General features: G+C 41.2%; 1 protein-coding gene across 1 annotated transcript in view; it reads left to right on the top strand.

The window, feature by feature from the left end:
• The window catches only part of RYR2 (ryanodine receptor 2), a 231,018-nt gene that overhangs the window by 26,594 nt on the left and 191,209 nt on the right, over nt 1–13,215 (top strand). Inside the window, exons 8-9 of the mRNA XM_058171339.1 lie at nt 2,932–3,044; nt 9,974–10,073. Coding sequence (XP_058027322.1) covers nt 2,932–3,044; nt 9,974–10,073 — 213 coding nt within the window. The remainder of the gene's footprint in view (nt 1–2,931; nt 3,045–9,973; nt 10,074–13,215) is intronic.

Below are 13,215 nucleotides of genomic sequence, written 5' to 3'. Positions count from 1 at the left end.
TTGCCAAGTTTTAGACCAATCGGAAACAAAGTCAAGGTCATTTTGAAGAGTAGAAGTATTGTTAGTGGTATTGAATAGTTTGACGTCGTCAGCGAAGAGAACACAATAACTTGAGATGAGGTCACAGAGATCATTTATGTATAGTATGAAGAGCATTTGTCCAAGAACACTACCTTGTGGAACGCCACTTTTGACAGGAACAGGATTTGATAGAGTGTTGCCAATTTTGACCACTTGTTGTCTCTTTGATAGGAAGGCATTCATCCAATTGTGGAGAGGTCCTGAAATGCCGTAGGATTTTAGTTTTAAGAGAAGTTTGTCATGTACTACTGAGTCAAAAGCTTTGCAGAAGTCTATGTAGATTGCATCTATTGGTTTTCCTTGATCAAGGTTGGTAGTCCATATGTTTTTGCAGTGGAGAAGTTGTGAGTTACAAGACAATTTTTTTCTGAAACCAAATTGTTTATTAGAGAGTAGGTTATTAGTTTCAAGGTGGAGTGTAATGGATTGGTTTATGATAGATTCCATTACTTTACATGAGACGCAACATAGAGAGATAGGTCTGTAATTTTCAACTAGGCTGGGGTCTCCTTTTTTGAAGATAGGGATGACTGTGGCTAGAGACCAGAGTTTTGGAAGGGAACTAGTTGTGAAAGCTTTATTAAAGATTATGCTTAGAGGTTCTGCTATATTTATTGAAAGTTTTTTTAAGAAGTATGCACATAGCCCATCAGGACCAATTGATAATGATGGTTTCAGGTTTCTAAGAGCTTTTTCAACATTATCTTCTGTGAAATCTATAAGAGTTAACTCATTGTTATCATTTTTGGTACCATTGAGGAATGTCGGATATGAGCCATCGCTGTTAACAAAGACTGAGCCGAAGAATGTGTTAAAGAGGTTTGCTTTAACTGTTTCGTCCGTACATTCTTTACCATTAGGTTCTTTTAGTGGTGGGATGGATCTTGTTTCTTTAAGTTTATTGTTCACAAAATTATAGAAAGCACGATTGGAATTTCTGCGTAGAAGGTCTTCTTCTTGCTTGGTGTGGTAAATGTTACATTCAGTTTTAATTTGGTTGCAAATATTTCTGTAGCGATTTTTGAAGTTTGCTACATAACCCTTTTTGTTTCTTCTCCAGAGGGATTTTTTTTTGGATTGAAGCTTTTTTTATTGATATGGGTAATTTGTTTCTTTTTTTGATTTTAGTGGCTTTTTTGGCAGCCCCTGAGATATTGGAACACTGCTATCATGTCTCCCCAGTCCTTCTTTTCATTAAAGAACTTCAAAGTACACATTGAAAAGGAAACTGAGCTGATTTCTGTGCAAATCTACATGTGGATGCTAATTTTCTCTTACCACCCTCCCTCTCTAAAGATGTGCTGTGCGGCTAAAATGGCATTACACTCCTATTTCCAATATTTTCTGGTGTACCATACCTTCTTATTTTATCTGCCCAATCTGCTGGCACATATCTGGGGTGTAGAGCAGGATGACAAAGATTTGATTTTCTATAAAGACAAAATTAGGATTATAGATATTTTCAAGATTATACCTGTGTGTTAGGACAGGGAAAACTAAATGTCTCTCATAGTTATATTTTAACGGCAACATTTTAAAACATATATTTATAGAATCAGTGTGGTGTAGTGGTTAAGATGCTGAACTAGAAGTAGAGAGATGGAGTTTCATTTGTTCCTGAGATAAACAAATCCATCTGGATAATCTTGGGGTAGTCACTCCCTCTCATCTGAAAGCAACTTTAAGCTCTGTGACAAGCCAACTGATAAACAAAACTCTGTCCATTCATACACTGATAGTTTCACTATAAGAACTAGATTAGCCCACTGTAAAAACAAGCAGACCATGCGACTCTCTGGGACAAATGCAGAAACAACAGCATTTATCAATGTCAGTTGCAAGGTTATTTCTTTTCTTTTTTTTCAGAAACAGTCTTGTAGGCTGATATCACACTTATATATCTCTGTAACTGATGTGGACCATTATCAATTGTAGAATACAGGGTTCAACAGTTGAAGTATATGAATAAACTTGGCCTGATATTCATGTCATTTATTGTGTTTTGAAATGTTTAAAAGAACTTTTGCCCAAACCAAAAAGTACAGTGGAATGTTAATTGATGAAACTTACCTAAAGGGAGTTCTGATAATAATTCTGGATCTGTACAGAATTAACTTCACATCTAACTCACAAAGTTGGCTGGTTTGGGGAGCTCTGTGGTTTTGCATTGTTTTATTTAAAACTATAACACATCTGCTTCTCCTTTGGAATATTGTGACCTTGCACAGCCTATGGGTGATCTGTTTTCTACCAGAGGAAGCTCTTGCATTGTCATATCATCTGTCTCCTTCCTCCTCCTCAGAGTTCTCCTTTTTTTTTATTTCCCCCCCAATGTTTACAATATATTTCCTTCTCTTATTAATATGTTGCTGTAACATGGAACTATGGTTGCTAATGGACTATCTTTTCAGCATCATTGTTTGCAAGAAGCTTTAAAAAGAAGGAAATGTAATTTTAAAGCCAGAAATATTCTCCTCATAGTAGCTACGTGGTTTGTTTTGTATAATACCAAATATATGCATATACTGAAAAGAGGAATGCTGCTGTAATTGATTTTAATAATTTTAAAGAACGATAGAATAACTTTCTATTATTGGTTAGCCAGTGTGAAAACTAACTGGTAGTGATATTTGTAGCATATTAAGTTAGGAAAAATAAAGATAATAACAGTGAGTGATTAGGAAGTGGAAATGACCTACTTAGAACCTTATGTGGAAGCATCTTAAGACAAAGCAATGGTGTTTTAGCCTGGACTGCTAGTATTTCATTGTTGTAGATTGTTATTATTATTAAGCCAATGTTTATATTCACAATTCTAGATGCAAAATAAAACAGTATGTTTCCATGTAGGAGAAGCCTGCTGGTGGACTATACATCCTGCTTCCAAACAACGTTCAGAAGGAGAAAAAGTGCGTGTTGGGGATGATCTCATCCTTGTCAGTGTCTCTTCAGAAAGATACTTGGTGAGCGATGAAGAAGAAAGTATACTATTATATTATTTAATAAAACTTTAAAAAGTAAAAAAGTGACTATGAAAAAATAGATAATATATAAACATGATATGTTTCAGTCATACTCTTATCCAATCCATGCTGGCACTGAAATCCTAATGTATAAGGCAGCTTTTCCAAAAAAAGTTCAATTTTAAAATAAGTTTAAACTATAAAAAAGATAACTGTAGGAAATTAAAATGAGTATCAATGTAATTTTAAATACATACCATGTTTCCCCAAAAATAAAACCCTGTCTTATATTTTTTGAACCCCGAAATAAGTACTTGGCCTTATTTTTATGGATGTCTTATTACTTTGGGGCGCATGGAGCAAGATGGGGCTCCTCTTGCCATCTTACCTGATTTCCAGCTTTGTCTCCCTAACCCTAACCAGAGGAAATGGCAGGGACCGGCTGCGCATGCATTTAAATGTTTTCAAGGAAGGCTTATTTGAGAGAATTTGAGAGATATTAAAGTTCTCTCAGGCCAGAAGATGTGAGGTCTTTTTTGTTCTGTAGGTCATCACAGGAACAAGGTGAAATCAAGACTATATGATAGACTTCTTCTGTGAGAGTAGATATTTATATCATTTCTTTTCAAAATGGAATAAATGCTTAGGCAATAAAAATATTATTATTAAAAATAGCTGTACAAGTATGAACATTTTTGTAAATAGATTTCTTGTTATACAGAAATCTAAGTTAATAGCAAATATAAATGATGTTATAAATGAGTCAGTTCTGTGTCCACTCTAGAAAAGGTTCTTCCTGTATCCATTTGTTTATATCTATTATGATTCAGATACAAATATTGCTTTGGGTCAAGGTGCTTAGGAAGATGCTACAGGTAGTCTTCAAGTTGTGATGGTAGTTGCGCCTGGAATTACTGCCGTCAAGCAATATGTTTGTTAGGCAAACTTCATGAAACTGCAAAACTTCTAGGCAGCAATCCCAGCAATCCCCATTGTCATAATTAACCAAATCCCACCATTGTTTGGCAAGGACCCATCCACACCCAAGACATTCCTGGCTTGGTCTCTCAGCCCCAAGGCATGGTAAGGCAAGGAACTGCCTTCTTTTTAACTACATCCCACTTCTCTCCCCCCTCCCCATCTCTGCTCTTTTGTTTATCCTACCCAGTAGCATTTGTCAGCAGCAATGGTCCTGCTGATGGTATTGGGGCTGAAATAGAGGCCTGGAGCCTCTGACAGTCTCAGCCAGCTGCCACCATCCCTGTGCTTCAACTTCAGGCTTAGTGCTACCATCATCAAGGAGTGGCATCAAGCCCCGTGCCATGGCAGCTATCCCAGCACAAAACCCCATTGGCCAAGCTTCGCATTCCCAGCTGGGCCAGCTGATATTACCTATGGGCTACCAAGTACTCAAATTTTAATCACATAACTTGGTGCTGCAATGGCTATAACTTTGGGAACCAGGTATACTTACCATCATTCAATACTATTTTAATTTTGAATGATCACTGAATGGATGATCGTAACTCAAGGAGCACCTATATTTATCCAACCAGAGTTCATCTGGAGCAGGGGTCTCCAACCTTGACAACTTTAAGACTTTTGAACTTCAACTCCCAGAATTCCTCAGCCAACAAAGCTGGCTGAGGAATTCTGGGAGTTGAAGTCTACAAATCTTAAAGTTGCCAAGGTTGGAGACCCATGATCTGGAGGACACATACTTGATTTTTTTTTTTTGAGGTTTTGAACTATTGACTGTGATTTTCTACAGGGTCATTTCTGTGAGTTGGAGTTGGGGCTACAATGTTATAGTGATTCCATTCTTAGGGCAGTGACATTGTATGCTATTGACCCCATGAGGATAAAATGGTCTCCATTGCTTGTAATGGAATGCAGCAAGGAGCTGGATTCCTAGGAAGGAGAGGGTGCATTCCAGAGGAATGCAACTCAATCTAGATATTACCTTTGACAGAAATGGTGAAGACAGCCCCTTCCTTATAGGTTACAAGAGTATATTGTAAATGCAGAGATTAATAATGGAAGATTTTTGTCTATAAATGTGAGAAAAATAAAGAACTCAGCTTGGCAGAATCATCACATGTCATTTTTGATGTGGGGCCTGATACACTATATGAAACTGATGGGGTCAATCATCAGGAATTTTGGAGAACGGTATCATCAATTTGTTTATGATATTCAGTTGTATTTGTCTGGACTGGGCCCTGGATGTAATGTGGGATTGGATGAATGCCAATAAATTGAAGTTAAGGGCTAGAAAGACAAAGCATCCTAAGGATAAGAATTTGAGATGTGCTTGTTCTACATGTGCTTTCTCCCAAAAAAACAAATTACAAATTTTGCAACTTTTTAATTCATCATTTAATCAAAAATTCAAATTACCTTAATGTCTAGGAACACTATTAGTAGCTTTGATTTATTTTTAAATTATATCTTTTATTGGATAAGGCTAGTCTGGCAATTGTAATTTACCCATTCATAACATCGTATCTGGAGATTATAATATACTTTATTTTGAATTTATTTATTTATTTATTTATTTTATTAAATTTTTATACCGCCCTTCTCCCGAAGGACTCAGGGCGGTGTACAGCCAAGATAAAACACGAAATATATACAAATTAAAACATTTAAAACCTAGCAAATTACAAAAAGGCTGATAATTAAAATTTAGTTTTAAAATTTTAGAAATATTAATAAAACCCTGAATTAAAATTTAACACTATTATGCCAGTCCCGCTTGAATAAATAGGTGTGTTTTTAGCTCACGACGGAAGGTCCGAAGATCAGGCACTTGATGTAAGCCAGGGGGAAGTTCGTTCCAGAGCGTCGGTGCCCCCACAGAGAAGGCCCTACTCCTGGGGGCCGCCAGCCGACACTGTTTGGCAGATGGCACCCTCAGGAGACCCTCTCTGTGAGAGCATACGGGTCGGTGGGAGGCATAAGGTAACAGCAGGCGGTCTCGTAAGTACCCGGGTCCTAAGCCATGGAGCGCTTTAAAGGTGGTAACCAAAATCTTGAAGCACACCCGAAAAACCACAGGAAGCCAGTGCAGGCTATGGAGTAGTGGTGTTACGTGGGAGTCACGAGCGGCTCCCGTTACCACTCGCACAGCCGCATTCTGGACTAACTGTAGCCTCCGGGTGCACCTCAAGGGCAGCCCCATGTAGAGAGCATTGCAATAATCCAACCTAGATGTAACCAGAGCGTGAGTGACCGTGCATAAGGCATCCCGGTCAAGGAAGGGACGCAACTGGCGGACCAAGCGAACTTGGTAAAAGGCCCTCCTGGAGATGGCCGCCAGATGTTCATCAAAGGACAGCCGTCCATCCAGGAGGACGCCCAAGTTGCGAACCACCTCCTTTGGGGCCACTAACTCGCCCCCAACAGTCAGCCGCGGATGCAGCTGACTGTACCGGGGTGCCGGCATCCACAGCCACTCTGTCTTGGAGGGATTGAACTTGAGTCTGTTTCTCCCCATCCAGACCCGTACAGCTTCCAGGCACCGGGACAGCACTTCGACCGCTTCGTTGGGGTGGTCCGGGGTGGAAAGGTACAGCTGAGTATCATCAGCGTACAGGTGATAACTCACCCCGAAACCACTGATGACCTCACCCAGCGGCTTCATATAGATGTTGAACAGGGTAGGCGAGAGAATCGACCCCTGAGGCACCTCACAGAGGGCCTCGAGGGCGACCTCTGCCCCCCCGTCAACACCGTCTGCGACCGGTCAGAGAGATAGGAGGAGAACCACCGATAAACGGTGCCCCCCACTCCCAATCCCTCCAACCGGCGCATCAGGATACCATGGTCGATGGTATCAAAAGCCGCTGAGAGGTCTAATAGGACCAAGGCAGAGGAGCAACCCCTGTCCCTGGCCCTCCAGAGGTCATCCACCAACGCGACCAAAGCCGTCTCCGTGCTATAACCGGGTCGGAAACCGGACTGGAACGGGTCTAGATAGACAGTTTCCTCCAGGTGCTGGGGGAGCTGCCATGCAACCACACTCTCTACAACCTTCGCCACAAAGCGAAGTTTGGAGACTGGACGATAATTTCCCAAAATAGCTGGGTCCAGGGAAGGCTTCTTGAGGAGGGGTCTCACCACCGCCTCTTTCAAGGCGGCGGGGAAAACCCCTTCCACCAAAGAAGCATTTATAATCCCCTGGAGCCAGCCTCGTGTCACTTCCTGAGCAGCCAGCACTAACCAGGAAGGTCCAGTAAACATGTAGTTGCATGCAACCTCCCAGCAACCTGTCCACGTCCTCGAGAGCCACAGAATCAGCTGGAAATAATAGCTAATTCAGAATATGTTAGCCAGAATGAAGGAATGATTAAGTATTTATTACATAAAGCAACTGGTGCTGTAAAATCAGGTTCATGATATTACTTTTTGCTTTCAAATCCTTGAATAGCTGGAACTTGGATACCTGGCAACTTGCTTCTTCAGTTTAGACATAGTCAAGAGGGGAGCAACCCGTGGTGGACTCCTGCTGCTTCACACCTCTGAAGAAATCTTTTTTGCAAGGAACCAGGAAGGAAAGATTCTAGCCTAATCCTAATGTTAATTGCCCATCCTGCTGCTTTAAGTGTTTTCAGAAACTGCCCAGACTTTCTGTCTGTAGCTGAGCTTCTCAGGAGTCGTCCTCTCACCTCGAGTTTATTGTTGTACTTTTATTCCTGGGGCTTGAACAGCTGTTTACAGAAGGGTTGGCATAGCCATAGAAGAAATGGCTGAGAGGCAGGATGTAAGCTTGGCATTCTGTCTGATTTTTTTACTGCCTTTCTGGGGGCATGTGATCTTTCCTTAAATTCTGGATGACTACCTAAGGATATCTTGTGAGATGAATTAGACCAGCTGGTATCTTTATGTGGTGCAAATGAATCAAATGATTGCTTCTCCTGAGTGCTTTGTCAGTTCACTGAGCACCATAAAGTCCAGTTGCCTCTTGAAAAAACACCTTTGAGACAGGAGTCTCTTGCATTGCTTCAGAGTGGCCAAACTACATGATTGCTCACTGATAATAAGTGGCTCCTTCCAATTTGTTATAGTTTGCTCTTATGATAATAGGGCATAGTAATATGGCACCAATTGTAGAAAGTTGGCGCCCATCCCTCTCTTGGAAGAATGAAATATTTTGAGAAATATTAAAAAGGAAGAATATATTTCCCTGAATGAGAAACGGAGAGACATGTTTTCTTAGAGGGAGAAAGCAGCCGCCATCTTCCTTAATAGCCCACAGAAGATGTCAGCACTTAAGAGATAAAGAGATAGATAGCTATATCCATAGGCAAAGAATCCTTGCAGCAAGTCTGAACAAAGGCAGAATGGGATTAGCCCTCACTCAAGGTGTTAATTTGTTAATTTGTCTCTTTAGCTCAGCATTTTGTAGCCCAAATATGCCCACCCACTTTCTGGAGAGCTTAAATGACCTCTCTGCTAACGGGTTTCACTTTATGAGCAAGAGTTGGCTGTATTTTAATTATTTTAATGCCTCAATGTGCTCTGGCACCTGTCTGATTTGTAACTCTGGGTTGCAGGTATTGCTGAGGAAAAGGAAGGTATTCAGACAGAATGGTTTAGCTTTCCATGACAGCTGTGACTCATTGATCTTCAGTGTGTATTCCCCCATTTCTAATCTAATGATTGCTATTTAGGCCAGCTTTTTGCAAGCAAAGAAACTTTTTGTATTTTTGTACAGGTAATCCTTGATTTACAGCAGTTCATTTAGTGACCATTCAAAGTTACAATGGCACTGAAAAAAGTGACATATTACTGGTTTTCACACTTAAAAATAATGAAAAGTTACACAATGAGTATACATCAGTATGATAACCATAGATTGATACATCAATATGATAATTTTTCCTCTGATTATGATACAAAAAAGTAGTAATAAACTTTTTCCATTCAGAAGTACTCTAGCTAGAAAAAAAGAAGGCTCTTTTATTGCTAATCATTTTCTGGTGCACAAATAGCAAGGAAAATCACAAGATAAACAAATTCAATCAGAACAGAAAAATATAATATCTGAAAGAAAATATTTAGTCATAGCTTTGAAAACAAAACTTATTTTTAAAGTTGTTATTTGAAATTTAACCATTAATTAAAATACATTTTCAGTAATTTTACTAGACCAATTATTTAGAAATGATAAACGAGATGACGTTTGCATAGTAATATTTATTGTACTTTAGTTTATAAAACTGTAACACTTGTTAAGATATTTTGCATCTAGGTATCATATTAATAAAGTTGTATATTAGTTGACTATTCTAAAGTAGTAGAAAATACAGTATACTTCAGGGTAAGTAACTATTTTCACTTTACTAACTAAAGTAAAGTCAATGAACTATTTTCATTTCTAAATAATATAAGTGGTTTGGTTTCAATGTTATGACAAGCTGTACTTTTTTTTAACAAGTAATAATGGCTGGGATTATACATACTGTACATTCAATCAACACCAAACAAACTATTTGCAGATTAGCAATACTCCAACATTTTTGTTGTAGTTGCTATTCTACACTGACAATTTCTCCGTTCTGAATTTCAGGGAAAGACTATTAAGTACTTTTGAAATGGACAAGGGAATTTGGAGGATGCTTGCAGTATGATTAACTTGCTTTGAATTAATTCTGGCTGTAGTGGTCTTTTACTACTAGTTCTCATCTGATCTAGAGCTACTGAAATTTTGAATATTACTTAGGAGAAACTTGAATATGTTGGACTTCAACTGATATTTCATAGAACACAGTGCTATACATTTGGCTAATCCAGCTAATTGAATTTTTGCAAAGACTACTAAAGTATGTAACAAATGTGTAACTGCAGGGTGATTGTTATGTATTGTTCTATTAGTCTAATGACAGACTTTTCCTTTATTCGATTTATGTATCCAATGATTGCAGCATTTATCTTACGGCAACAGCAGCTTGCGTGTGGATGCAGCTTTCCAGCAAACACTTTGGAGTGTTGCCCCAATCAGTTCCGGAAGTGAAGTAGCTCAAGGTACCACTGTTAAAAAAATAATGGTCATTGTGCTTTAGGTTTGTTGTTTCCGTAATGTGACAATGACTACAATCCCCTGCAAAGAATTGTAATACAAAATAAGTGTTCTTCAGATTTTTATATTTATCCATTTAGGAAAAAAAAAATAAGGCAGATGGTAGTCCTGCTTGTTATAAAATTAGGTTTATTCAGGAACACTTAGAGCTGAATTCATAATAAATATGAAAGGGAAGGCAAGTGGGTGTTTGGCAAGTAGTTGTATTAGCATTGGGTATTTTTAGAGTCTTAGCCACCTACAGTACTATCAAATCTTTTATAATCTACCTGTTCTTTTGCATACCATAAAATCTATCTTGAGAGAGGTTACATTAAGGGTGATTTGGCTTGGCTTTTTTTCACATATAAAATACATAGGGATCATAGATTCATATTTTCCTGTGAAACAGTTACTGTGATTACATATAATATTTTCACCATAAGACAAAATAATGCCAAAGTGTCATGTTGTCAAAACAGCTAATAAGTATTACCGTATATACTCGAGTATAAGCCGAGTTTTTCAGCACGTTTTTTGTGCTGAAAAGCGCCCCCTCGGCTTATACTCGAGTCTACCCTTGCAGCTGGGCCGGCAGGACGAGCCCAAATGCTGCCGGCATGCTTTGCCAGCTCGGCCGGCTCGTTTTGGGGCGGCAGCTGGCCTCCGGCGTTTTCTTCCGCCGCTTTTTGATGGCGGCGGTGGTCGGCGGAGGGGGCGGGGGGCGGAGGGGGCGTTCGACATTTTTGCCCCCCTCTCACTCGTCCTCCTCTCGCCCTCGGAGGCGGAGGGGCATTGTCACCCTCGCCTCCTCTCCAGCCGAAATTGAGTGCGGCGGCAGTGGGGTGGGTGGGTGGGTGGGGAGGCCGCCTTGAAGTGCCGGCAGGACGACCCCATAGCCTGCCGGCATGCTTTGCCAGCTCGGCCGGCTCGTTTTGGGGCGGTGGCTGGCCTCCGGCGTTTTCTTCCGCCGCTTTTTGATGGCGGCGGCGGCGGTGGTCGGCGGAGGGGGCGGAGGGGGCGTTCGACATTTTCGCCCCCCTCTCACTCGTCCTCCTCTCGCCCTCGGAGGGGGCGGAGGGGCATTGTCACCTCGCCTCCTCTCCAGCCGAAATTGAGTGCGGCGGCAGTGGGGTGGGTGGGTGGGTGGGGAGGCCGCCGTGAAGTGCCGGCAGGACTAGCCCAAATGCTGCCGGCATGCTTTGCCAGCTCGGCCGGCTCGTTTTGGGGCGGCGGCTGGCCTCCGGCGTTTTCTTCTGCCGCTTTTTGATGGCCGCGGCGGTGGTCGGCGGAGGCGGGGCGGAGGGGCGTTGACATTTCGCCCCTCTCACTCGTCCTCCTCTTGCCAGCGGTGGGGGCGGAGGCGTTGTCACTCGCCTCCTCTCACTCGTCCTCCTCTCGCCTCGGAGGCGGAGGCGTTGTCCTGAATACATCCCAATAAAATGCAAAGGTTTCAAAGCATGTTTTGGAAAAGCAGCGAGGATGGGGGAGAATGCTGCCTTGAATGTGAAAAGCGTGGAAAACTCCAACTACAGTATAAAAAAACATTTGCACTCAGTACTTTTTATTTTATTTTATTTTTGCCAAGTTTTCCCCAGGGTTTTTCCCCTATGGAAATTGGGAGGTGGGAGAAAGAGGTGAAAAGAAAAGCCTCTTGGAAAGCGGAGAAATACGGCAAGAACAACGATTTCTCCCCGCCCCTCGGCGCCGTCCTTCTCTCCCGCCAGTCACACGGTTCAGTTTTTCAGGCTAACTATGCTGCGTTTCACTCCCCTAGTGAACATTGTAACCCAGATCACCCGAGACTTGCTCGTAAACAGCGAGCAAAATTACGGTAATCTCCTCTGCCAAATCTATTCCCAAACCCTCCCCAACACCTCCGCTCCAAAGGCAAGAAATGAGCGCCGAATCCGAGAGGGGCAGGAGGAGGAGGAGGAGGAGGAGATGGGGCATTGCAAGCTAGGGTGGGAAGAAGGAGGAGGAAGAAGAAGGAGGCAAAAGAAACCGACCCTCGCGCAGATCAGCAAATTAGCTTTCCTTCTCCAAACCAATTTTTTTAAAAACCCGTTCTACCCAGAGCAAATGGCAAATAAGCAGCCCGTTTTGAGTCTGATTATTGTTTCATGATGGTTGCCCTCTCTGATCTCCTTGTACATGACAAGGCACCTCTAACCCAGCGCTTTGTGTTTGTTATTGGTAATACTCCTCTCCTTCTTCCATTGGAGTCCTCTCCCTTCCTTTCCGAGCAGGCGGGCGATTTACCTTCTCTGCCTCTTTTATTTTCCTGGAGGTGGAGGTGTATTCCTAAGGATGCCTTCAGTGCTGGGGAAGGAGCCGATCCATGGAGGGAGGCGGCGCTGCCGAGCCGCTGCTTACAGAGGCGAAAGAGCCAGGAGACCTTGGCATGGGTGGGCGGCTGGTGTAAGGAAAGAAAAGAAAAGAAAGGGGAGTGAAAATAAGAGCAGTCCAAGCTCTGAACTGGGGAACGAGAAGGAAAGAAAGAGGAGAGAGAGAGTAAGGACTGCCACTGGGGTCAGGAGCAGAGCACCAGGAAACAGGGCGCCAGCAGCATACTACACACACACAAACACAGAGCCAGCTCCTCCTGCAGCTGTTGAATCTTACTTCACGCACTGAGTCCTTCGGAGAAGGCGGTATAATAATAATAATAATAATAATAATAATAATAATAATAATAATAATAATAATAATAATAATAATGATGATAATAATGATAATAATAATAATAATAATAATAATGATGATGATGATGATAATGATGATAATGATAATAATAATAATAATAATGATGATGATGATGATAATGATAATATTGATAATGATAATAATAATAATAATAATGATGATGATGATGATGATGATAATGATAATGATAATAATAATAATAATAATAATAATAATAATAATAATAATAATAATAATAATAATAATAATATTCAGCCGTGCTTCGCTTTGATGGCAGCCTGACGTAAAATGGGGGGCAGGGGGATACATACACGGTTAGGGAAAAATAACAAAATAACGTTTTGGGCTCAATTGCAGTCTTAAATTGAGGACTACTTGCAATTTGAACCTTATTGGACACTT

This window comes from Ahaetulla prasina, chromosome 1 (genome assembly GCF_028640845.1).
Source record: "Ahaetulla prasina isolate Xishuangbanna chromosome 1, ASM2864084v1, whole genome shotgun sequence".
Classification (NCBI taxonomy): Eukaryota; Metazoa; Chordata; class Lepidosauria; order Squamata; family Colubridae; genus Ahaetulla; species Ahaetulla prasina.
The sequence above is the reverse complement of the archived record's forward strand: the minus strand, read 5'-3'. Positions and strand labels throughout refer to the sequence as shown.